Source organism: Sorghum bicolor, chromosome 1 (assembly GCF_000003195.3).
Source record: "Sorghum bicolor cultivar BTx623 chromosome 1, Sorghum_bicolor_NCBIv3, whole genome shotgun sequence".
Taxonomy (NCBI): domain Eukaryota; kingdom Viridiplantae; phylum Streptophyta; class Magnoliopsida; order Poales; family Poaceae; genus Sorghum; species Sorghum bicolor.
Genome location: NC_012870.2, coordinates 75,234,742 through 75,259,746, shown reverse-complemented (window position 1 = coordinate 75,259,746; position 25,005 = coordinate 75,234,742). Strand labels below are relative to the sequence as shown.

General features: G+C 40.8%; 3 protein-coding genes across 19 annotated transcripts; 2 read left to right on the top strand and 1 right to left on the bottom strand.

The window, feature by feature from the left end:
- On the bottom strand, positions 730-5,714 carry LOC8057666 (ATPase 10, plasma membrane-type). Of its 3 annotated transcripts, none has more exons than XM_021460519.1 (18): positions 5,625-5,714; positions 5,369-5,500; positions 5,151-5,285; positions 4,851-5,030; positions 4,546-4,752; positions 4,338-4,457; positions 4,133-4,252; positions 3,903-4,025; positions 3,652-3,756; positions 3,378-3,522; positions 2,873-3,285; positions 2,740-2,772; positions 2,583-2,664; positions 2,314-2,486; positions 1,741-1,902; positions 1,445-1,627; positions 1,189-1,361; positions 730-1,080 (listed from the first exon to the last, which is right to left on the bottom strand). In XM_021460519.1, exons 1-18 carry the CDS (start codon positions 5,697-5,699, stop codon positions 984-986), a joined length of 2,658 nt encoding a protein of 885 aa, XP_021316194.1. In that variant the 5' UTR covers positions 5,700-5,714; the 3' UTR covers positions 730-983. The 3 variants fall into 3 exon arrangements, with proteins under 3 accessions (XP_021316194.1, XP_021316185.1, XP_021316190.1); XM_021460510.1 differs by having other exon boundaries at positions 1,741-1,914; positions 2,326-2,486; XM_021460515.1 differs by having other exon boundaries at positions 1,741-1,914; positions 2,326-2,486; positions 5,369-5,506; positions 5,634-5,714.
- On the top strand, positions 9,699-17,296 carry LOC8057662 (phytoene dehydrogenase, chloroplastic/chromoplastic). 14 transcript variants are annotated; one of them, XR_002455285.1, is made up of 11 exons: positions 9,699-9,869; positions 10,554-10,817; positions 10,898-11,004; positions 11,125-11,209; positions 11,310-11,367; positions 13,140-13,882; positions 14,417-14,534; positions 14,706-14,844; positions 15,285-15,329; positions 15,798-15,933; positions 16,094-16,631. XR_002455285.1 is itself a non-coding variant. In XM_021465468.1 (7 exons), exons 3-7 carry the CDS (start codon positions 14,829-14,831, stop codon positions 16,360-16,362), a joined length of 351 nt encoding a protein of 116 aa, XP_021321143.1. In that variant the 5' UTR covers positions 13,421-13,882; positions 14,417-14,534; positions 14,706-14,828; the 3' UTR covers positions 16,363-16,631. The 14 variants fall into 14 exon arrangements, 3 of the variants coding, with proteins under 3 accessions (XP_021321132.1, XP_021321143.1, XP_021321139.1); XR_002455286.1 differs by having other exon boundaries at positions 9,700-9,869; positions 10,626-10,817; XR_002455284.1 differs by having other exon boundaries at positions 9,700-9,869; positions 10,575-10,817.
- LOC110437142 lies at positions 17,368-19,781 on the top strand. Of its 2 annotated transcripts, XM_021465450.1 has the most exons (4): positions 17,368-17,793; positions 17,872-18,080; positions 18,472-18,889; positions 19,226-19,781. In XM_021465450.1, exons 2-4 carry the CDS (start codon positions 18,030-18,032, stop codon positions 19,333-19,335), a joined length of 579 nt encoding a protein of 192 aa, XP_021321125.1. In that variant the 5' UTR covers positions 17,368-17,793; positions 17,872-18,029; the 3' UTR covers positions 19,336-19,781. The 2 variants fall into 2 exon arrangements, with proteins under 2 accessions (XP_021321125.1, XP_021321128.1); XM_021465453.1 differs by having other exon boundaries at positions 17,368-18,080.

Sequence of the window (25,005 nt, the reverse complement as noted above, 5' to 3'; positions counted from 1 at the left end):
CAAAACCACCGTCACCATAACAAACTACTATTTACGGTAGCAAAACTGTCTTCAAAACCACTCCAGGGATATAAAATGCACGGTTTGAAAAGTTGAGGGAGATGATTTGTCCGGTTTTAGAGTTGAGGGAGGAAAAACGGATTTTTGTAAAAATTAGGGGAGAAAAAAGTAGACTTTTTCCAATGGCAAATAGCAGTGTAAAGGGATAACGGGCCAAAAAGTCCCAACCAAACAGCACCTTGATTCGATCTTAAGTAGTACTGCGCTGAGTTCCTAACATGCCCAGGCCTTGGCCTGCTTGAAGGGCTTGGAGCAAGCTTCAGCAATGGGAATGGTGAATATGATATTGGAGACAGATGTTACCATTATTGCCAATGGAATTGGGGGTGATTACTTAGATAGATCAGTTCTAAGTACTTTGTATAGAGATTAGAGCAAACTTGTTATGCGATTTTGTTAGATGTTCTATCTCTCGGTGTCCAAGGGAATGCAATTCAGTAGCACATTCATTTGTAGCCCTGGGATGAAGTATGAACTATAATGCTAGTTCTTTGTTCTGGATGGACTGGACCATGTAGCTCATCTTGTGTATGGTAATTTGTATGGACACTGTGTGTAAGGAGTCTTCTTCCATAAAAATAAAAGTAAAAAACTCTGAACCAGACATCTTACACCATAAACTCTCAAGACGTTCGAATTATCTCCCAATATTGGTTTGAAGTGGTTTTGATGGCGGTTTTGTTCTTTTTCAGCTAAAAAACAGGTGAATACTATATAAGTTTATTAAACCACAAAAAATGCCTCTAAGATTCCAAAAATTCCAAAAAAAATATCTAAAGATGGATGGATTGAGATATGATAAGCTGAAAATATCTAAGTTATAAAAAAGGAAAACTAGTTTCAAGCTATGCTTCGGAGGAACTACACGACCTTTTCACTCTGATCAAAACACCACCACCTCAAGGCTCAAAGCAGCTAGCAGCTCAGACTGTCTGAGCAGTCCGGATGACGTGAGAGTCCACACGCTTCAGCCTCATCACAGACTCCACGCTAGCTCTCAGTGCATGCCTCTCTCCCAACCTGCAAACAAATTCCTCCGGATTGTCATTCAGTTTCCTGCCTTTTGTCACTGCCCCAGCATGAAAATCGTATCTCCCATCCCAATCGATCAATCCACGGCTCTTTTACCTGGCTATCTCGGCGCGCCACCTCGCCTGATCTGAGATCCTACTCCTAGAAGATGGTGTTGTGCTGCTGAGGAGATGATCAGAGAAAGCCCTCCGCTGAACATCTCTCCGTGAAAGCGCCCACCTGGCGCCCCGGTCCTCCTTCCAGATGTCGTTCTTCCTTGTGAATGCAGTCTGAACCATGAACAGTGCATCCATGAACGATTTTCTGATTTGTGAACGAGGAGATCAACAAGTACGATTGTGCAGTGTGGTACCTTCCTGTCGAACAGCAAGTTCCATGCTTTACCACTGAGGATGTACCGGGCGGCAATCTTGATCAGATCAAGTGGCACATAGAACACCAGACTGTATAGCCATATGGCGCCGGCCCAGCGCCATCCTATGGCGCTGATCGATGCGAAGCCGATTGTCGCATAGACGGCAACAAGGGTGGCCACCTGCAGATCAAGAACGTGAGTGGTGGCAAAGCACGTCTGATGACATGAATACGACGCTAAACTCTGGTACAGCTTAGTCTTGAGTCTTCTTCTCCAGAGGTTCAGAGAGTTACCAGTTGTGCTACAACGAAAGCACAGATCAACAGAGCTCCAGGCCTTTCGAGGAAAGACAAGCCACGACTGCGTGTGACGAAGATCAGAGCCTGGCTGATAATGCTGATCTGTAGATACATCGCGGACGAGATCATCTCCACGTCTTCCTTGAGAGGTCTCACCTTGAAATGTGACTGCACATATAGAGAGAGATCTTCAGTCGATCGGTGTATCTAATATATATATATATATATATATTATATCTTCGACGACGACCCATCCCCTGGGACCACCCTGCTGGATCGTGTCAAGGAGGAGGCCGATTCCTGGATCGCGGCGGGCTTCCGTAGCCTAGCGGCGTTCGCCTCCCTCGTGCCTTAGATCACGCTCTCTACCCCCCCAGCAGACCATCCTGTTAGAAGTACAACTGTTCCCGCTCCACCGTTCTAGCCGGTGCTTTGTGTAGTGTGTGGGGCGTTCCGGATACGGCATCTCGCCCTTCCCGGACGTTCATGTATTTAAGAACCCCTTTTTCCCTTAAAGAAGCACGTGCTTAGCACGCTTTCGAAAAAAATATCTTCAGCTCTGGATGCTGCAAATGTTACCTCAAAGAATGCGGTCCTTGTGACTGCCCAGTAGAAGAGCACCGTGACCAGTGCTAGGTAGGTTCCCATGACGACGCCAGTTGCAAATATCTCATTCAGCTTCCATCTATCCGGCCTTCTCGATGGCCGCACACGATCCTTCGATATCGTCATGATGGTCCCTGATCAGATAACAGTCCAAATCCATCCATAAACCTCATGTATCAGTCATGCAGTCATTTTGTGATGACATGATGACAAATTCAGAGATGCGTCACCGTCATTCAGTATGGCTATAATCAGAACCATAAACGGAGGGAAGTCGTACTCCCATATTGATGCCAAGAGAACAAATCCTAGCTGCTTGCACAGGGGTCAGAGTTGCAATGGAAGAGTTCAGTATCACAGGTTCATATGCTCCTATATGATTCTTACCACTATCCGTATGGTGATGGACACAGCGTAAACCTGCAGGGATGAAACAGGTTAATGAGCCAGTTTTACCACTGAATTTTTCTGTCTCGTGCGCATGGCCAGGCCACTGAATGAGATGAAAGGGGAACCGGACCGTGTAGTTCTTCATGCGCTGGAAGATGGCACGGCTGGTGAGGACGGCGCTGACGATCACGCTGAGGCCGGGCTCCGTGAGCACGATGTCGGCCGCGCCTCTCGCGGCGTCCGTGGCGTCGGACACCGCGATGCCGATGTCCGCCTTCTTCAGAGCCGGCGCGTCGTTCACGCCGTCGCCCGTCATCCCGCACACGTGGCCGTTCCCCTGCAAGATCCTCACGATCTCGTACTTGTGCTCCGGGAACACGCCAGCGAACCCGTCAGCCTTCTCCACGAGCTCGTCGACGGGGACTACCGTCGCGGCGTCTTCGCCGTCACGCTCGCGCCGGCCGAACAGTGACGCCGACGGGTGCATGTTCGTGCCCATCCCCAGGCGCCGGCCGGTCTCCTTTGCAATGGCCAGGTGATCACCTGCGCGGACGGACGGAGCTGCTGCTCAGGTTCTTACCATCACGCTACAGAAACTAGCAGAGAACAAAGTTCATGGCCATGTGCATGCACACCAGTGATCATCTTCACGCAGATACCAAGATCGAGAGCTCTGAGGATGGTGTCGGCGCTGTCGTGCCGCGGCGGATCGAACAACGGCAGAAGACCGCAGAGGGTCCATGGCCCACCGGGGCTGTGCTTTGATCTTTCTGGTATCTCCTGAGACAAGTCACATTTTTTTGAATTTTCACAGAGTTATTATTAGGAAGTAGCAACTGATACTTCAGTGTTCAATTTGCAGGGATGAGATGACCAACAAAATCTGCTAGCTTGAATTCCATGTGGTACCTGGTAAGCAACTGCAAGTGAACGGAGGCCCCTCTCGGCAAACCTGTCGACTACAATCTGCACCTTTTCAGCAATGTCATCTTTGTTGTAGCACAAATTCAAGATCTGAAGATAAACAACATCAGAAGTTGAGATCACTGAATAGTAGCATTTAGTCGCCTCGCCACAGCAACAAAGGAGCTCTGAATCTTGATGTATGAAGGTTTGGGGTAAATGCACTGGGATACAGTGCAGAGTTGCAACAGGAGTACCTGATCTGGAGCACCTTTGCTAACCCGGAACCAATTGCCGTTGGAATCAAGGTATGTTATAGCTGTTCTCTTATCGACAGGATTGAACGGAAAAAAGTGAACTTCGGTGATGTTGGCGCGTGCCTGACAAGGCCAGAATAGCAGATAAGATAGGACCCATCATTCAGGAGAAAAAAAAAGGAACAGATATCATCCATGAACCACTGCAAACGTGATTAGAAATTCAGAACCTCTTTGGGGTCAGCTAGCATGTTAATGATGGCCATATCAATTGCATCTTGATTCTCCACTCTTGAGGCTCTTGCAGCTAAAAGAATTACCATGTCCTTTTCCATTTCTCTACTGAACACCTGAAGTTAACGAATGATGATTCAGCTTAGCTAATTATCACCAAAGCAAATACACTGTACCTTTTTATTTTATCATAGAAGTTACCTCGATTAGGTTTTTGTCGACTGTAAGATGGTTGAGGGTAAGAGTTCCAGTTTTGTCACAGCACAGAACATCCATTCCTGCCATTTCCTCAATGGCTGTCATCCTTTTAGTGATAGCACCCTGCAAAATGGTACAACAAACTTAAGGACAAACGATGCATTAGCAACTATTATATATGAAGAAAGATGACAGCAATGCGCAACAACACCTGTTGAGATAAGTGATGAGAACCTATTGCAAGAGTAACTGAAAGAACGGTTGGCATCGCAATAGGTATCCCACCGATCAAAAGAACAAGCACATTGTTGATTCCATTTTGGTATGACCGGTGCTGTACTGGGAACATGATAATAACCTCAAGAATTACCCCTACCACAATGGAGCATATACAGAAATTCCCTATACAGGTTAGAACCTGAAATTTTAGTTGTTGGATTAGGTTAAACCACAGGCATTCATGGGCAACTAGAGCTTCAGTGCCCTAGATCATATTGTGAAGATCTGACAATTCACCTTATGGAAATGACCAACAACATCTGTGGAGTCCACCAAATGGGCTGCCTTTCCAAAGAAAGAGTTGATGCCGGTTGCAATGACAACAGCTTCAATTTCCCCATGTTTGCAGATTGAACCGGTAAACACTAGATCACCAGTCCTTTTGGTTACCGGAAGGGATTCACCAGTTAAAGCTGACTGCATTAAGGAATTGGGCAGATCAGTCAAGCTGACATGTTTGTTGACCCAAACATACCAGCAGCTCCTGCCTTACTGCTATATGAAAACACTAGCTGCTAACCTGAATTGGGTAATTACCTGATCAACTTTAACAGGATCTCCCTCTAGCAGGCGTGCATCCGCTGGAATGATATCACCAAGCCTGATGCTGATAATATCTCCTGGTACCAAGACAGAAGCATCCAGCTCCTGCCATTGTCCGTCTCTGAGAACCTAAAGATCAGTAGATCACACCCATGTTCTTTGAGCACCGCAAGATCGGAATGAAATACTTCAGTTTTTGTTTATATACAAACCTTTGTTTTCAGTGCCAAGCGAGACATGAGAGCTGCAGCAGCGTTGCCGGCATTGTTTTCCTCAATGAAGCTGATGACTGAGTTGATAACCAGAAGACAGACGATTCCAAGAAAATCCTCCCAGTCAGGACCCTGGCTCTGAACAAAGGCAGATGAAGATGCTGAAGATACTGAAACTAGTATGTCAGGTAACATTTTTCCAAGAGTTGTCGGGTAAATCAGAAGTCAAAGACCAGATTTTAGAACGTCACAACACAGAACTTACGCCGCCAACTAAGACCAATGCCATGACTGCTGCTGCCTCCATCACCCAGGACAAAGGGTTCCACATGAAGCTGAGGAATTTCAGCACCTTGTTCTCCTGCCATAGAACATACATAAAAGGAGAAGGGATCACGGGAAAACATATAATAGGAATTCAGGATGCAAATAATGGGGATCTAAAATGGTGAACTCACACGCTTCTCTTGTAATCTGTTCGCACCAAACAGCTCCAGGCGTTCTGCAGCATCTGACGACGAAAGCCCGCCGCGGGATGTGTTGAGCTGCTCCAAAACCTCTTCCAGGGGCAGACTTTCCTGCATCCGCGCAATGCTTGCATGAGAATCCAATCCAAGGAATATAATTTTTGCAGTGTCGTAGCCGGTGCACAGTGCAATTACCAAATCAACCTCATTGCTGCTGAATTTTTCAAACCCAAGCAGAGGACTGCCCAGTTCATGAACCACAGCCATCGTGGTCTCTGCGCATCATCATGCAGAACATGGCAAACTGTTCATGTAACCGAAGTACACCTTGAAAATGCAGTGTGAACTGTGGCGATGGATCAAAGAACTCACCGTTCACGAATGTGATGATGTTCAGCCAGTTCAGACTTCAGAGCGCTGGCTTTGAGAGCGAGTGAAGCTAATAAAGGGAGCTGTCACGGTGGCAGATGAGCTCCTAATCCTCATTCAACCCGCCATTTCGACTGCTGCAATCCAACCACCGTTCAAACTTCCCCGGCAGGCTCGCGGTGGCTGTCAGTTCAAACCAAACGGTCTCACTCGCCCTTCCTGTCGCGTGAATTCTGCATCAAGGATGGGGTGTCCAGGGTGTGGTGGTACGTGCCTACATGCATACTCCCTTCCACGTTCTAGCGTTTAAAAAATATACCAGAAAGGAAGGCGCTTTTGCTTCTATTGCTTGTTGTCTCCAACGGGAGACCCATTTGGGAACCCAAAGACAAAATAGGTCTCCAACACAATACCTATAGCCTCCAACAGAATACCCATACAGAAGACCCACTTTGGGTATCAGGAGAGGCATAACCCAAATTTGGGTATCCTCTCTCTTCGAGACCCATTTGCAGAGAGAGTTGTCTTTTAGGTCTTGTTGTTGGAGAAGACTAAAAATAGGTATAGAACCTTTTATCTGTAACGCTACCCAAAGGATAAATAGATCTTGTATTTTGGGTGACGGTTGTTGGAGATAGTCAATAGACTACGGTTTAGGTCATGTTTGGTTGGCGTTGTTAAATCTTAATTTTCATCATATCATATGATTAGACACATGCATGAAGTATTAAATATAGACTATTTATAAAACTAAAAACAAAACTAGAGAATAGTTATAAGATGAATATTTTAAGCCTAATTAGCCTATGATTGAACACTAATTATTAATATAAAATAAAAATACTAAAGTACTTACTAAAACACTAAACATGCTCGAGCATCTCCAAGGGTTTTGCATTTAGACTATGCATTCTTGTAATTTGTCAAAAACCATAAAAAGAAGTATCCAATGGTTTTGCATTTAGAGTTTGCATTTTGGGCAACTTGTCAAATGAGAGACCAAACTTGGCATATATGTCAAGCCGGCTGATCGTGCACGTCTCCCGGTCTCCCGCGCGACCCAGACTTTCGATCGCTGGGCAGGTCGTATTCGTCGGGCTGGCACCGCGACAGCACTTGCAATGAGACTAATACGAGTCGTCGCGGTGGCACCTACGACAAGCGGTGGGGAGCAGGAAGAACTGGCGCCGCGACCTGTGAGAAAAACGCGAAAACCGGCGGCGACTTTACGTGCGTGAAGGATAGTCGCGTGGGAAGACGATCGCGAGCACGCGCCAAGGAAAAAAATCGCAGCCGGGTCCACTTTGGCTAATTGCCAACTCAATTATGCAAAATCCTTGGAGATAACCTATTTTTATACTTTGCATTTTGTTTTGAGAGTTTGCAAACAACAACAAATGTCAATATAATTATGCAAAATCGTTAGAGATGCTCTTAGCAGTACCTATCGTAGGTCAGCTCCTGTCGTCCACTACGAATAAAAAATGAAAAGAAACAAATGGTGTGGAAGAAGAGGCTCCCAGTCAGTGTTGCTATCAAGATGCATGCATGCTGCTGCAGACGTCTCTTACAGCTAACATTTACGATTCCTCTATAGGTGTTAGGGTCTTTTTTTTTATCTAAGTTGAGTGGTTGATTTTTTATCACTTATCACATTGAATATTTAAACACATGCATAAAATATTAAATATAGACTATTTACGAAACTAAAAACATAGTTAAGAACAATTTACAAAACGAATCTTTTGAGCCTAATCAATTTATTATTGGACACTAATTAAGTAATTATCAAATAAAATGAAATAACACAGTATTTATTAATTTTTAACACCCCCAATTAAACACTCCCTTTCCCTTTTTGTGACAACTTACAAAATATCCTTTAATTTAGGACAGAGAGAATGTCTATTCTATTGATAGCAGCAGCGGAGCCTAGGAATTAAATAAGGAGGGCCAAATTGTTTAGTATAGAAACTAATATATAGAAAAAAAATTGCTGCTTCGGTCTACTTTTTTTATTATCTTCTCTTACTAAAATGAAAAAGTAAAAAAAAAACATTAGAGCATAGCCAAATTTATTGTTTAGCCATTTAATAAAAGGAAAAAGTCTACATAACTCGCCAAACTATCTAGAGTGGACTACTTAACCCCCCGAACTATTAAACCGAATATTCTATCTCCTGAACTTTCAAAACCAGTCAAATAACCCCCTCGAGTGGTTTTGGAGGGTGATTTTGTCTTTTTTTTTAATTTATTTTCACTTAATCTTCGAAAAATCATAATAAAAAAATTATAAACTGAAAATTTAATTTTGTTGGACTCCTAATGAGTTGATCTACACAGTGAATATATAATATGATATACTTTAGTATAAAGTTTTTGTTGTACCTTTAAATCTATGTTTTTCTGTAATTAATTTGAATAATTCATATATGCAGTTCCTGTGGTCCAATTGTGGTAAAATTTTTATGGTGGGCTCATTATTATATGCTTGAACTATGGTAAAAATTTCATACTCATTGGATCACGTATAGCTTAGTTATAGATAAAGCATAGATTTAACAAGAATAAAACTAAATAAATTGATAACTAAGTTATACGTGATCCACTAGGTACGCTATTTTATGGAGTTGAAGCCGATAGAGCTGTTTATGGAGTTGAAGCCCCCAAAAACAGCTTTACTGGTGAAGTGGAGTCATGCCAGACGGAGCCTAATTTTGTAGAATTACTGTGATGACTAACAATCTAGTGAACCTATCGGTCGGTTGTCTGCTAAGTGGGTTGCAGGCTCAATTGATGATGAGTAAGTACTTCCTCCGTCTAAAAAAATATCATTTTTAACTTTTATAGACATCTTATTTGACCATTCGTTTTATTAATTTTTTATATGAATATTATCTATTTTGTTATAACTTATTTTATCATTAGAGATATTTTAATAATAATTTATTTATTAATTAATTCACATAAATTTTTTAAATAAAACGAATCGTCAAACACATATCCGAAAGTTAAAAATGTCTCTTTTTTGACTGAGGGATTAAGTAACTAGAGTTTTGGACTGAGCCATAGGATCAACAATCGGTGCCAGGCTCGATCGATAAGGGTAAGGCAATGGAGCTGGGCCTGAGTCTATTTTTTTTTTGTCGTGCTGTCCAGGCCCATACGTTGATGTGGTGTTATCGGCGAGAGATCGACGGCGAGGGCGGTACATACCGGATACCGTGGAAACATACTCTCTCCGTCCGTTTTCCCTTTCCAAGAAATAACTTTAACTAAAATATATAGTAAAAAATATTAATATTTATAATATATAATTAGTATTATTAGAATAAATCTAGTTTTTTAATAAATTTATTTAGAGATATAAATATTATATATATTTCTTACAAATCAAATTAAATTTGTAACAGAAAAAATCTAAAACGATACTTTTTTTTTTTGACAGAGGGAGTAGAGCGCACCGGGCACCAAAAGGCGGCATCCTCCACCACCACATGTCCGGCCAGATCGGTCTCGTCTCGTCGTGCGGTGCGCTTGTCCCTTTCCACCGCCCCAACCAAATGAGGAGGAGGTCTTTCCCAATTGGGCTCCCCCGCCTCCACGACACTGCCTCCGCCTCGCCAAGTCCGCCGCCTCCATTCCTCTCCTCTCCCCCTCCTCCGGTGAGTACTTCTCTCTCTCTCTCGCCAACCGGAGTCCCTTGCTGATGCACACTGCGTTTCTGTTTAATCTCGCGGCCAGCGCTCGATCCGGTTCCGTATGGGGGATGGGGGCGTCTAGCGCCTTGCACGGTGACTAACTGACACTTCTCATTTAGTAACACAGGTTGTGGAAATGGGGGATTTCTTAGGGCTTTTAGGCTTTGAAGGCATAGGAAATTTGTAATTTGTCCAGGACTGGCATGTAGCAGGCTGCGATTATTGGGCGCAGTGGACAATGCTATGATGGACACTGTGGCATAGGGACTGGACGAGATAGTGTAGAGTGGAGAGCCTAGAGGGGAGATGCTGCTTGTTTAATCTGAGATGGTGGTGCTACGAAATTGTCTAGAACGAGGTCCGGGTCATGCCTTTTTTTTTTGACGGTCAAAGGGGGGAGACGTTCCCCACCTGATTTTATTATGGTTGGCCCAAAAACGGCCTTTCAGTTAAGCCGAGTTACAAAGTTTACAAAAGACAGGGTTACAATTATCATGCCATTTTTGTTTCTGTCCCGTTAACCCATCAATTGTTCTCAGCATAGAATAACTTCATTAGTATTTAGCAACCTGGATCAATTTACTCATGATACTTTTAAGTCTTAAGACGTATACATATGGGAAAAGGCTTCATGAACTGTGGGTCTAGTGGCTCCTCTTGAATTTGCAGTAGTCTGCCTGTGCCTATTGGCTGAACCAGAGCTGACCCCACTTTATCAAGAGTTGCCTCAAAATGGACACTGGCCGCCTGTCATCTATGAACATTACTGGAGCTAGCCAAGCAAGACCTTTTGTGGGACAACTTCCTCCTCAGAGATGTTTTGCGAGTAGTCACCATGTGAGCTTTGCCGTGAAAAATCTTGTCTTAAAGAGTAAAGGAAGGCGATCACACCGTAGACATGCTGCCTTGCAGGTCCATCTTTTTGTTTTTCACCTTTTCCATGTTTTCACTGTGTTTCTTGTGAAATCATAATTTATTGCCTTTTTCTGCAGGTTTTCTGCAAGGATTTTCCAAGACCTCCACTAGAAAGCATTATTTGGAAGCTGGGCAGTTTGCAAACGCCCGAGTAAACCGTTGCAGGTTGTGATTGCTGGTGCAGGTCTGATGTAATTCATGATTAATGTTTTCACAGACGTTATTTTCCTTTGTAAGTTGGGGAACTTTGAGGGAAACTCTAATTGTCTGTTAGCTTTATTAATCTGTGATGTTACTTTTGCAGGATTGTCTGGTCAACGGCGAAATATCTGGCAGATGCTGGCCATAAACCCATATTGCTTGAGGCAAGAGATGTTTTGGGCGGAAAGGTTGGATAGATACTTGCATGACTGTTTACCACTCTTTGAATTGCTCTCATGCACCGTTTTCATCATTTGTTCCTTTTATGATTTTGTATTGCATTGATAGGTAGCTGCTTGGAAGGATGAAGATGGAGATTGGTATGAGACTGGGCTTCGTATCTTTTGTAAGTTACAGTGGTCCTCGAGGTTCTCTTCATGATATTTGATGTTCTTGATTATTTCTATTAGGAAAAATACAGTTAATATGATGGCTTTGGCCTGAGTTCATCCATTTTGGGTGAATGAAGCCGGATAGACTATCTATCCTTTATCTAAAAAAACACCATCGCACAAACGTCTAAAGCACTCTTTCCTTGTATCATGCTTTTTTAATTTTCCTAGTGTCGTAGAAGTTTCTTTCAAGGACAATTTGTAAATATCTGTGCAAAATCACTATTGAGAAAGGGACTTTGTTAAGTTACTAGTAGTGACAAAATAGCCTGAAAATTTTTGGACTACTAAGACATACAACAGCACATGTTCAATGTCACAAACCATCTTGACCCATGGACCATCCTACGACAGAGCTGCCTGAAAATTTCCAGACTACTAGACATACAGCTGCCTGACATCACTGCAGCCGGGCGACGCGTCCGCTCCCACCGCTCTCATACGACAGAGGCGCTGATGCGGCAGTGCCCGCGGGCGAGCAACACGTGGTCATGGACGGAGGCCCATGTGAGCAAGTTGGGCCACTTGCTGGTGGGATCATGCCGAGGAAGGACTGCGCCTTTCGTATTTGCGGTGCCCATTGGTGTCGCGGTCAGCGGGCCGCGTTCACGTGGTGCGTGACGCGGCGCGGTTGCATCCTTGCGATCGCGAGAGCAGCGGCACGCTAGGTCGCTAGCGCTAGCTGACGCGGGGTCTCGCTGGGGTTTTGCCGTTTTGCTTCGCTTTTCCTTGTGCGGTGGCTGCGGCTGCGGGCTGGGCAGGTAGTTTGCTCTGGGAAACCTGGTGGCTACTGGTGGCTACTGATGGCGTGGGGGTATACCTGCGCGGGACCAGTTTTTCGGTGGAAAGTGGTGGGTTAGGGAGACGTGCGGAGAAGGCAGTGGTACTAGTATCCGAAATGTGACCGGGCAAGTTTTGTCTGGTGTCGTCCCCACGTGGCATGACGTGGCTCCGCCTTTCTGCTCCTAATCGGCGCCATCTCCTAGAGATGACCTTCCTTCTGGTGCTCCTCTGTTCTCGGCCCCAGCCGAGCCGAGCCGATCTCTACTGCTTCGAAGAGTTCCTAACTGGTCACTCTAATATTAAAATAGGAAATAGCTTGACTATTAACAATAACATTATTTGAACTCTTACCACCAATGTATAAAATTTTATATAGATTTACAACGCGAAGTTGGCAGCATTACTATATTCCTAATAAAAATACTTTCATAATATTTAAGTATCTTGGTTAACTATATATTTTTGTAGATGTCGCCAGTCAATAATTTAATACAACAGAGTTTTCTTTTTAGTGAAACTCATATTTGTAGTTAGAGGAAATACGAAACAGTTAACTATAGTAATTTTATTTTCTAGTAAGCATATAACATGTAATTGGTTAAAAGTTTCCAAATATGTAGAAAAAAGCCTTAAGTTATATTTAAGTCTTCAATAAATTAATAGGACATAAGAAATGTAAATATGACTTATGAACAAAAGATACGATAGCTAGTGAATATGTGGCAGTGTTTCTTCTTTTACACTGCAATAATCTCCTGCATTTTCCGAAAAAATAATCTTAGGTTAAAAAATAAAATCTATGACGTACACGAAAGTTTGTCTCCTCTCACACGTGACATGGCTTGATTTTTCCGCCACTATATCTTTATTAAATCTCTCATACGGTACATCATTCTGAGTGTGACGTGTGACTCGTCTTGTTCCTCCTCCTCCTCCTATTTAGGCAACTCCCGACGGATCTATTGCCTCCCCCTGCCATGCTACTCCGTTGGCCGCCATGAATGACAACCGGGGAAGCTTATCCCCCCTCTTATCGAGCCCGAACTGGCTGCCAAGCGACAGCCCGAGGCTGAGCTCCACCTCCTCCATCTCCTCCCACAGCTGCCCCGGTCTCTGCTCCGGTAGCGGCGCGTCTCCCTTGCCAATCCCGCACAGCAAGTCCCTCGGAAAAACCCTCCATCGCGCGCGCAAGCTTGTCTCAGGGAGTCTCAGGGAGCAAGCTTGAGACTCCCTGAGACAAACTTGCGCGCACGATGGAGGGTTTTTCAAGGGGCCTGCTGTGCCGGATTGGTAAGGGAGACGCGCCGCCACCGGAGCAGAGGCCAGGGCAGCTGCGCGAGCAGACGGAGGATGTGGAGCTCAGCCTTGGGCTGTCACTAGGTGGACTGTTTGGGCTGGGCAGGAAGGGGGACAAGTTCCCCCGGTTATCGTCCGTGGCGGCCATGCTGACGCCGCCGGTGGAGGTGCCGGCGCTGCGTGCCCTCCTGCGGACGAGCTCACTGCTGTTCCTGGCCGAGGCGTCGCGGACGAGCTCACTGCTGTTCCTGGCCGAGGCGTCGGAGGTTGGGAGGCAGCAGGGGCTGGCTGGATGGGGTTCTTGCCGTGATGGCGTGGAACACGCGGCGAGGCTGCCGGCGAGTGGGAGCCCTTCCTCTGCCTCGGTAGGTGATGGGCAGAGATTGCAAGGTGTGTGCGGCTTCTCTCTGTGGGGTTTATACTAGCTTTAGTATTTTGCTACCCTTGATAATTAATTTGGCTTTTAGATACCATGCTTAGCAGTGCCGATTGTGATCGCTTTCGTAAACGGTGGTAGTTGTGAATTATTTTGCAAAACTGTGTTAAGTAGCTAGCATAATATTTTATTTGCATAGAACTCTGTTGATTCAGTCATTCTGTTATAGGTGTATTTCTTCATCAAATATCTCTGAGAAAAGATCAGTAGTAACCTGTGTGATGTTACAGTTTGAAGTTTAGTATTTGATATTTCCATGAATACTTAGTGTATGTAAAGAAGCAATACTGTGTCTCAAGTACTTTCAAAACATAGTTAGATCCATTACCATAGTCAAATACATGTTCTTCTGTTCACATGAGCACTGGATTGCTACCATGCCCTTCCTAGCATATATGACACTTATTGTGTACGTGTATGTAACCATGTATTTTGGAATTTTGGTTTAAGTTGGAGCTTATTCCAACATACATAATCTGTTTGGCTAGCTTGGAATTGAGGATCGTTTGCAGTGGGAAGAACACTCCATGATATTTGCCATGCCAAACAAGCCAGGAGAATTCAGCCGATTTGATTTCCCAGAAACTTTGCCAGCATCTGTAGACGGTAAGACTATAAACAATTTGGAGTTAGTGCAACAGGTTCTCATTTTGCTAATATATATTATTTAGGAGGTTTATTAGTGGCAATAATAACACTACATCTTTACTGTTGAGCTTAACTCTGCTAATTGGTGCCATACTATGATTCACTATTGTGCATTTGTGCTTTTAACAGGGATATAGGCCACTGAGAAACAATGAAATGCTTACCTGGCTGGAGAAGGTGAAGTTTGCACTGACTTCTTCCAGCAATGGTTGGTGGCCAACCTGAAGCTCAAGATGGCTTAACTATTTGAGAATGGATGAAAAAGCAGGTACGAGGTCCAAGAAACAGATAGCTGACACTTGGTGCTCCATCTTTACGATGGCTAGACAGGGTCAAGGTTAACCTGCCTTTTTCTTTTATCTCTTTGTTGCTTCTAGACTTTTAAGTCTCTGAGTTTTGAGCTTTGCTCCACTCTGTAAACCAACGAGCCGTTTTGGGCTGTTTAATATATTCAGGTGGGGAATCTCCCCCCGTTGACCCTAAAAAAAAAATGTGCTGATTACACTAGTTTCTGTGTAGAAGACATTTTGCCATCTCATCAACATTAGAGAGCTTGTAGTTTGCCAGTAATTTTCCATTCTTGTCATTAATGCATTTTTTGTGCAGTAAACTTTGATTATGATTATTTATCAAGATATTTTATGTGCTATTCTGGTTGAATGTTCATGTTCAGTTTAAATACCATATTTTTGTTTGTTTTCTTTTCAGGAGTTCACTTTAAGTGTCTATGCAGACATGTCAGTAACCTGCAAGGTACGAACTTGAGGAGCTTATCATCACTCCACAATCATTAGCATACTATATCTTCACTATTTCTAGGGCCTCAGCGACCTTCTCACATACAATTTCCACATTAATTTTCCTTTATTAACTACAACAAAAGACATGCAATATCCACCTGAATTTTACTTTATTAACTACATTAAAAAGGTCCTACGGCTTATGCCATTTAGAATGAATTTATTATTAAGTGGAAATATAAATATCTTGCGCATTATGAATTTTAGTCATCTGCTCACATAGATGTATTAAAGTGTAGTACTTTAATAATTGGTGAACATGTTACTGGAGTACTGGACACTATGTTGTAGTCATGGATCACGATAGCAAATGACATGGATGCACACTCATCTGTTTCTTTCCTTCTTCTTTCTTTTTTCCCCAATTCTTCATAGGAATACTATGATCCAAATCGTTCAAATTTGGTCTTTGCTCCTGCAGACGAATCGATTGGTCGAAGTAACACTGAAATCATCGATGCAACTATGGAAGAGCTAGCCAAGTTATTTCCTGATGAAATTGCTGCTGATCAGAGTAAAGCAAAGATTCATAAGTATCATGTTGTGAAGACACCGAGGTGAGGATATTTGCCAAAAACCCTCCCTGATAGATAATCATTAGTAGCTCTAGCTCTGATTGTTTTATGTGTTGTCTTCTAATATTTGTATTCTGGCTTGCTTTTACACATCGGTTTACAAAACTGTCCCAAACTGTGAACCTTGCCGACCTCTCCAAAGGTCACCGATCAAAGGTTTCCATGTTGCTGGTGATTACACAAAGCAGAAATACCTGGCTTCCATGGAAGGTGCAGTTTTATCTGGGAAGCTTTGCGCGCAGTCTAGAGTGCAGGCAAATACTCACCATGGTCCTGGTTGTACACAAAGCATCAGATTACTGTGTTGTTGAATTCGTTTCAGTATGATACATGTTTTGCATGTAACGAATAAACATTTACTGCTTTCAGGATTATAGCAGGCTTGCTCTCAGGAGCCAGAAAAGCATATGATCCGAAGAAGTTCTTGTTAGTTTAGCTATCGTCATCCCCACTGGGTGCCACCTTATCGCCTATTTCATGGAAACCCACCAAATGGTCATGTTGGAGACACCTGTTATGGTCCTTTGACATTTCTTTAGAGTTGAATTGTGACTGTAGTTGATATCATATTCGGAAAAAGCGATATATATGTAAAAGGACCTGCATAGCAATTGTTAGACCTTTGGGAAAGCAAAAGCGATAAAGAGATCTCAAATAGATATTGTGTTGTAGCACTTTCAGATGGTGGTTCCTATCAGTCGGTTAATTCATCCCACATGGGAAGAATTGTCCATTGTGCTTGAGGTAAGATTACTCAGCAAACCTTTGGCGGTCCCTGCTCCCTGAACTTTATCAGGAGAGTCACTGAAGAACATAGACAATCCCGAAGCCGTGTGCCGTTTATCTTGTTGGGCGTACTATATTTGCCAAGTTGCAGTTATTAAGCACAGGGAGGTGCGGAATGCACTTTGGCCGTCAAGATATTTTTCTGCACAGATTCCTGGCGTCTCAATAATTGTCCTTTTGAGCCCATATATTATCACTGGTCACATTTCCCTTATCTGTTTGTACTGGACTACTATATAGGAGTGTTTATTATCTGGCAACTGGCATCCAGAGCTGGATGTGTGTGTGCCACTGATGTTACATCTACCTGAACGAAGTGGTGTAAATGGACCAAGAAAGCATCAGAACAATATACCTTTTCTTGTTAGATTTGTATTGCTATAGAATCATTTGTTGACTGCTTAGGATATAACAGATAAAGTAAATGGCAGATTATTCAGAGAGCCATGCATACGACAGCAGGACAAGACGGGGCGCTGAAGATAAACATCTCCAGGCTGTGATGATCCATCCCATGCGCCCATTGCTTCGTTCCTCCGGTTGGCGGCGGCGGGTCCCAGGTGCAGATCTTTCTCGCTACCCTTTTCCCTTTTCTGGCGGTCTGCGAACGGACGAAGAGGGCCAACAAATATCTGAGGCCCGATATTTTCCCTGCCCCTGCCACGTGTCGGTCAGCCACGTGGAAAAGCGCCGGCACGTAGGCGTAAAGCTCCCGTCCAAGTCCAAGGGCCCCGGTCGGCGCCGATCCCTCTTTAATCCTGTCTATATCGTCGTCCTTGCGTTTCATTTCAATGGCCATTCTCCCCTCTGCCGGCTGCGGCTATATACCTCTCTCTCCCTCTCCGTCCCCTTCTGTTCTTCCACGTTTCTCCAGAGCCTGAACCAAATCTAGGGGCTTCCTTCATCTGCTGTCCGAGGGTTGTTTGATTTTAATTTTAGGGGTAGTGCGGTCTAATGAATTCCGCCGAAATTTGCCGCGGCAGTTCTTGCCTAGGTGTGTAGTTGTCTTCTGATCCTTGGGGGTTTTCTTGGTTCTTGAGTTGTGATCTTCTTCAGGTTTGTCTCCCCCAATCCGTAATCATCCGGCGTCTAGGAAATTCTTGCATTAATTGTTCGTTTTCTGCCTTCCTCCAGCCTGGTTAAGATATCGAAAGGGGAATTTTTTTTATGTTCCTCGAGGGAGGAAGCAGGGAGACGTAATTGTTGCATCTGTTAAAGTTCGAGTGAAATACAAGCAAATCCTTGGTATTTGCATCCCTTTGCCGGTTCTTTTCTGATTCGAAAGAACCCCAATGGGGGATGTGTCGTTGAATCGACCCATTAAAGCCGAGCCAACTGCCAAGGTACGAATAAACAATAGAGTTTTTTTAGGCCTTGTTTAGTTCCAAAAATTTTTGTAAAATGTGAATAGTATCAATTTCGTTTGTATTTGATAAATATTGTCCAATCATGGACTAACTAGCCTTAAAAGATTCGTCTCGTTAATTTCCATATGTCTAAAGATTCGATGTGACGGAGAATCTGAAAAATTTTGCAAAATTTTTTGGGAACTAAACAAGGCCTAGCATATCTGTCAGTTCTTTAGTTGCGTGTAATTTCCTGACTGTCCGTTGAGCTGTTGTGTATACATATTTTCATGATCCCCTTTCTCTTAACAATATATATTTTTTTACATCATTTTGTTACCCAATTCCTATACACAGTAAACAAGACGGTTTATTTATTCTTTGACAGGGCAATCGAGTTCTGGACACGATGTCCGCCGGGTGGACAGACGAGAGGCACATGATGTATATAAGCTCTATGGAGGCTTCTTTTGTCGATCAACTATACAATCACGGAAACCATCCGCACAATGCAAATGGCACTGGCTTCAAGGTTCTCCGCAGGGGTGTGTGGGAGTACATCAAGTATGAGAAGACTAATAATGCTCCTGTGCGAAGTGGGGCTAAATGCTGCGTTCCTGCAAATCCTTGGATCCAGCATTTCAGGCCACGTGATTGCGGTAGTAATGCACAAAGTGATGGGCTTGAGGCTTCAGTGGGCGATCATGAATCGGGTACTCAGGCAAACCGGAAGAGCCTTTCGGTGTCTCATGGAAGGGAATGGGAAGCTTGTAAGGGAGAACCCCAGCTTCTTGTCGAAAGCACAGGTGGCTAACTTCACTTTTATTGCATTGGCACATTTTGGTCAAATGCCCAAACTCTGCTGTAGTTGTCTGAACATCTCTACTTAGTATCTGAACATTGTTTTTATTAAGCATCACAGCCCAGCTAATAAACTGTCCTAATTAGATATGCAGCTAGATCTTAATTCAATGCAGTTCATCCATGATGTTTTCCATGACACGTACTGTGGTTGCACAACAGCTCAATTACTCCAATAACTTGTTTGTTTTTGTTCTGAATTCAACTAGCACTGCTCAACAGCAGCACCGGGCAGTAAACTCGTTTCTAATGCTAATTTTGTATCTTTTCTCCCTCTGCAGAGGTCTCTGATCAAAATTTTGCTGATGATGAGGCCGAAGTCGAAGCAGAATCAGTGAAAGCATGCAAGAGGAAGAGATTAAGTAGCACTTCGCACTACCGTGATGAATGATCAAGTAAATTTGCAGGATCAATTAGCTTAGCCTGTTGCAAGAATTGAGATGACTATCCTAAACGAAGGCACTCAGATGATGGGACATGTCTCTCAAAATTTCAGCTGTTGTCTGTTGGTAGCCAAGACACTTTGAATCCGAAGGAAGGTGTTGAAGGGTAGCTGTTAGTTATTTTGTGATATGAAGAGTACTGGAGCAGCTAGCATCGGCATTTTAGTGGATTAAGTTCTTGTTATGTGTATCTGTTTATTTTGCAGTCTTCATCAGTAGTGCTGCTTAATACCTCATCTCTCTCGTCAGAAGGATATTAGGCTAGGTCTCTCTCTACTTGGTGGATATATGTATTGGTTGATCCTACGAGTGTAATGTTTTTTGCTGCAGCTTTTGGGGCAGCTAGTATTAAATTTTCAATAACAGTGAAATGTGCATATACATGTTTGCCAAATGGTGAGAATCATTACTGATTTCCAATCCGCAAACTATTTTTTATGCCTCACTCTGTCGATGTTCCCGGAAGGAAGGTACAGGTCATGCTTGCCGTTTGCCGTTGAATTATGTTTTTTTTTCCTTGTCTTCAGAAAACTGAAAGTGAAGTTACAGTGAATATGATCCATCCCTCCCCGTTTGATATCATGAATATTACTCTCTAATAATATGATTTTTATCAAAAGATTTATTAGATTCTTTATTAATTATATTTTTATAGTTTACCTATCTAATATCATAAATCTTTTTAATTCTTTTTATAATTTTGATTAAACTTTAAATGGTTTGACTCTCTAAATAAGTTGGAGCAACTTACAATTTGGAACAAAAGGAGTATTATAGAAGAATTAGTGATAAAAATACGCATCAAAGATTGCACAAAATCAAGTACGACAAGTATTTTGATTTTGGCTGGCTGGCAGGGTCGATTGCTGAACCCGGCTGGGTTGGTGCGTTTGGTCCTGAGCGCCATCCCAATTAACATGCTGACGTCCCTCAAGCCACCAAAACAAATGCTAGAGGAGTTGGATAAGTTACGCAGACATTTCCTGTGGGCTGGTGACGGGGAGATCACATGTGGAAAAAGGCTATGGCTAGCTTGGAGCAATGAGGTTTAGGAGAAGTAGTTATTAGCTAGTTAACTACCAGTGCCCATGATTCCAAACAGACCGTCTTAATAGTTAGAAGTACTTAGTTCAATTTAGGAAAGCCAACTTATAACTTTTATTTTATTTATTTTAAGCCATTAATTACTCTATCTATTCTAAATTCTAAATTATTTTTTATATAATTTTACCTCTTACCATGTATCTGGATAGATGGTATATCTAGTCTAGAAAGCTCAAAATGATTTATAATTTGAAATTAAGAAATGTGATGTTTAGATCTATTAATGCTAATTGTAGATGCTAACAATTCGTACTAAAAGATGCAAATAAGTCAGGCGAGCCGAGAGTCAACCCATTCGCCGAGGGCATGAACGTGATGCGAATCCAAACCAGCACCGAGCATAAAAATGTCATGTACGGAAACAGATTGATCACGGCTCTCATTCTGTCAGCTTGGCAGCGATGCATTTCAATCGATCCAAACTTCTATTTCTGCTGCTGGTCAATCATGTACTACTACGTTTGAACGTGTTCCGGTGTTCTGGCGCAGTGACCAGTTACCCCAACTGTTTGCTGTTATTTTCTTTTTGGGTTAGGCCGGCCCTCTGTGTAGTTTGGTTGGGAGGTTGTCGCCTCTGTGTCCCTTTTGCGTGCGTGCCGGTCTTTCATAAGCGTTTAATAACTAGCCTTGTTTAGTTGGTAATTTTTTTATTTTGGGTACTGTAGCACTTTCGTTTGTATTTGATAATTATTATTCAATTATAGATTAATTAAGCTTAAAAGATTCGCCTCGCAAATTACAGACAAACTATGTAATTAGTTTTTATTTTCGTCTATATTTAATATGTACGTGTCCAAAGATTCGATGTGACAGGAAATCTTGAATTTTTTTGAAACTAAACCTTCTTGATTTGACAGTTTTAAAGAGAAAGAATATGTGAGTTTTGTGTAGATAAAATTAACTTGACTCAGTTTTCAATTTTGAACAATCAAACAATTAAATATCTATAAAAAGAACAAAAATAAACACTATAATAAAAGTAACTGATCACCATGTTTTTATAAATAATATGTAATATTTTTAAAAATAACACTATAAAACTCTCAAAATATATAAGCACCGTCCGTCGATTCACTAAGGCCTTGTTTAGTTCGTCAAAAGATTTAGATTCAGCTACTGTAGCACTTTTATTTATATTTAATAATTATTATCTAATTATGAATTAATTAGCTCAAAAGATTTATCTCATAAATTATATAAAAAACTATGTAATTAATTATTTTTTATTTATATTTAGTGTTTATGTATATGTTCAAAGTTTTAATGTGATAAAGAAATTTAAAATTTGTTGGGAACTAGGCTGAGCTTTTTAACTTGAGCCAGGCAGGTTGGCGATGCCGCGCAGGTATGATCGGTGGGCCACACGGAAGAAGCGCGGCTCAACATGGACTGTACCACTTTCTGAGCTCCAAATTATTTTATAAAATGGATACGGTAGTATTTTCGTTTGTATTTAACAAATATTGTTCAATCATATATTAACTAGCCTCAAAAAAATTGCCTTGCAAATTGTGTGTGATTAGTTTTTATTTCTATCTATTTAATGTTTTATACATGTATTTAAAGATTCGATGTGATGAGGAATATGAAAAATTTTATAAAATTTTTTGGAACGCACGAACTGCCAGAGAGAAAACCCCTTCGTCACGTTATATGTTTACTGTTCACGGGGCCCACTGGCCTGGAGTTGAAATATACTCGGCCTTGTTTACAAGGGAAAAAAAATTAGATGTCATATCAAATGTTTCGTAAGATGTTGAAAAAGTAAACAGATACTTATAAAAAAGCTAATTATATAATTTGACTGAAAACTACAAGACAAATTTATTAAATCTAATTAATCTATTATTAATACATATACGTTATTGTAGCACCAAAAGTTAATCATAGACTAACTAGGTTTAAAAATTTTGTCTCGTGAATTTCAACTAAAATGTATAATTAATTTATTTTTTATTTATATTTAATACTCTATGCATGTATTGAAACATTCTTTTTGATTAATGAAAACTTTTTGGGTTTCAAAAATTTTTAGTTACGTCAAATTTTGTGGTACATGCATAAAACATTAAATATAGTAAAAAACAAAAATAAATTACACAGTTTACCTGTAAATTACGAGATAAATCTTTTGAGTCTAGTTAATTTATGATTGGATAATAATTGTCAAATAAAAACGAAAGTGCTATAGTTCTAGAAACAAAAAAAACGGAACTAAAGGGGTGTTTGGTTGAATTCTTAAAGTTTAACAGGTACTATAACATTTTATTTTATTTGATAATTAGTGTCCAATTATAGACTAATTATATTCAAAAGATTCGTCACACAAATTACTCTTTAGCTGTGTTTTTTTAGTTTTATAAATAATTTATATTTAATACTTTATACATATATCCAATATTTGATATGACAGATAGTATATTTTAACTGGTGCAACCAAACATAGCCACCCTAAATCGTGCGTGTGTTGCGCACTACGGGACAAGGGAGTGCGTGTGCCCGTGCACCGTCGATGGAGAAGGGGTGACCCACCTGACATTGGGCACCTTCAATCACCAAATATCACTATCCCCCGATCAAATTATGTTATAAGAACACCTGAATCATATAGTTTCAAAAAATATATACTGGACTAACTAAATACACAAGAAACAAAAATATAGAATAAATGTCAAGTCAAAAAGGAATCAAACCAAAAAGTCTACATAATCCCTTAACTATTCACGGTGGACTACTTCATCTCTAAACTATAAAATCAAATTTTATACCATATGAACTTTCTAAAACCGGTCAAGTAACGCCTCAAGCGGTTTTAGACGGTGATTTTGTTATCGTGACGGTGATTTTTGTCTTTTTCTTATTTATTTTTGCCGAATTTTTGAAAAATTATAGTAAATCACAAAAAACATAAAATAGAAAATTTAATTTTATTGGACTCCGCATGAGTAGATCTACGCATTGAACATATAATATGGTATGCATTAGTATAAAGTTTTTGTTGTAGCTTTAGATCTATGTTTTTCTATAATTAATTGAAATAATTCATAGATGCGGCTTATGTGAACCAATTGTGGTGAATTTTTTATGGTGTGCTAATTATTATATAATTGAACTATAATAAAAATTTAATACTTATTTAATCATGTATAACTTAGTTATAAATTTCTTTAGGATTCTACTTGTTAAAGAGGTGTTTGGGACTGCTCTATTCCACGTTTTTTTAACTTTGCTCCATATTTTTTTAGTCAAACGGTTTCAGCTCGAGAAAAAATGGTGAAGTTGTGAGAGCACGTAAAGAGTTAATTCATAAACTCCGGTTTTTTTGGAGCTGCTCCACGATGGAGTTTGTGGAACAGAGTTTGTGGAGCAGTCCCAAACACCCCCTAAATCTATTCTTTATGTATAACTAAGTTATATATGATCCAATGAATATCATATTTTTTACTATATTCAAGCATACAATAATTAGTTCACCATAAAAATTCACCATAATTGGACCATAGAAGTTACAACTATGATGTATTCTAATTAATTACATAAAACCATAGATCTAATGGTACAACAAAGACTTCGTATTAAAGTGTACCATATTATATGTTCACTATGTAGATCTATTCATGTGGAGTCCAACAAAATTGGATTTCCTATTTTATGTTTTTTTTGTGATTTACTATAAATTTTGAAAGATTTTGCGTAAATAAATAAAAATAAAAAACAAAACCACCATTCAAAACCCTCTGAGGTTTATTTGACCAGTTTTGAAGAGTTCACGAGACAAAATCCGATTTTATAGTTTAAAGGGTGAAGTAGTCCATCTTAAAGTTTACCTTTTCTTCCTCAACTTTCATGAAAGTCCGTTTTTCCTCCCTCAACTTTTTAAATCGTCATTTTACCTCCCTGGAGCGATTTTGAAGGTGGTTTTGCTACAGTAACGGCGGTTTTATCTTTTCCTTTTTAAATTATTTTGGCTGAATATTTGAAAAATCATAATAAATCATAAAATAGAAAATCTATTTTTTTCTACACATAAAAGTAGATCTACACATTGAACTTATAATATGGTATGCTTTAGTACAAAGTTTTTGCTATGTTTTGTCTTTTTCTTTTTTATTTATTTCGGCTAAATATTTGAAAATTCAAAGTAAATTAAAAATGATAAAATATAAAATATAATTTTGTTAGACTCCACATGAGCATATCTACATAGTGAATATATAATATGGTTGATTTAGTATAATTCTTTTGTTGTAACTTTAGATCTATGCTTTTCTCTAATTAATTGAAATAATTCATAGTTGCAGCTTCTATAATTATTTTGTTGGACTAAAACGTACATATATTATGTTCATTATGTATATATACTCAGATTTCTATTTTATGATTTTTCTATGATTTACTATGATCAAAGATTCAGCCAAATAAATAAATAAAAGAAAAGGACAAAACCTTTATAGCAAAAAATTTGTACTAAAGTATACCATATTATATGTTTACTATGTAGATCTACTTATATA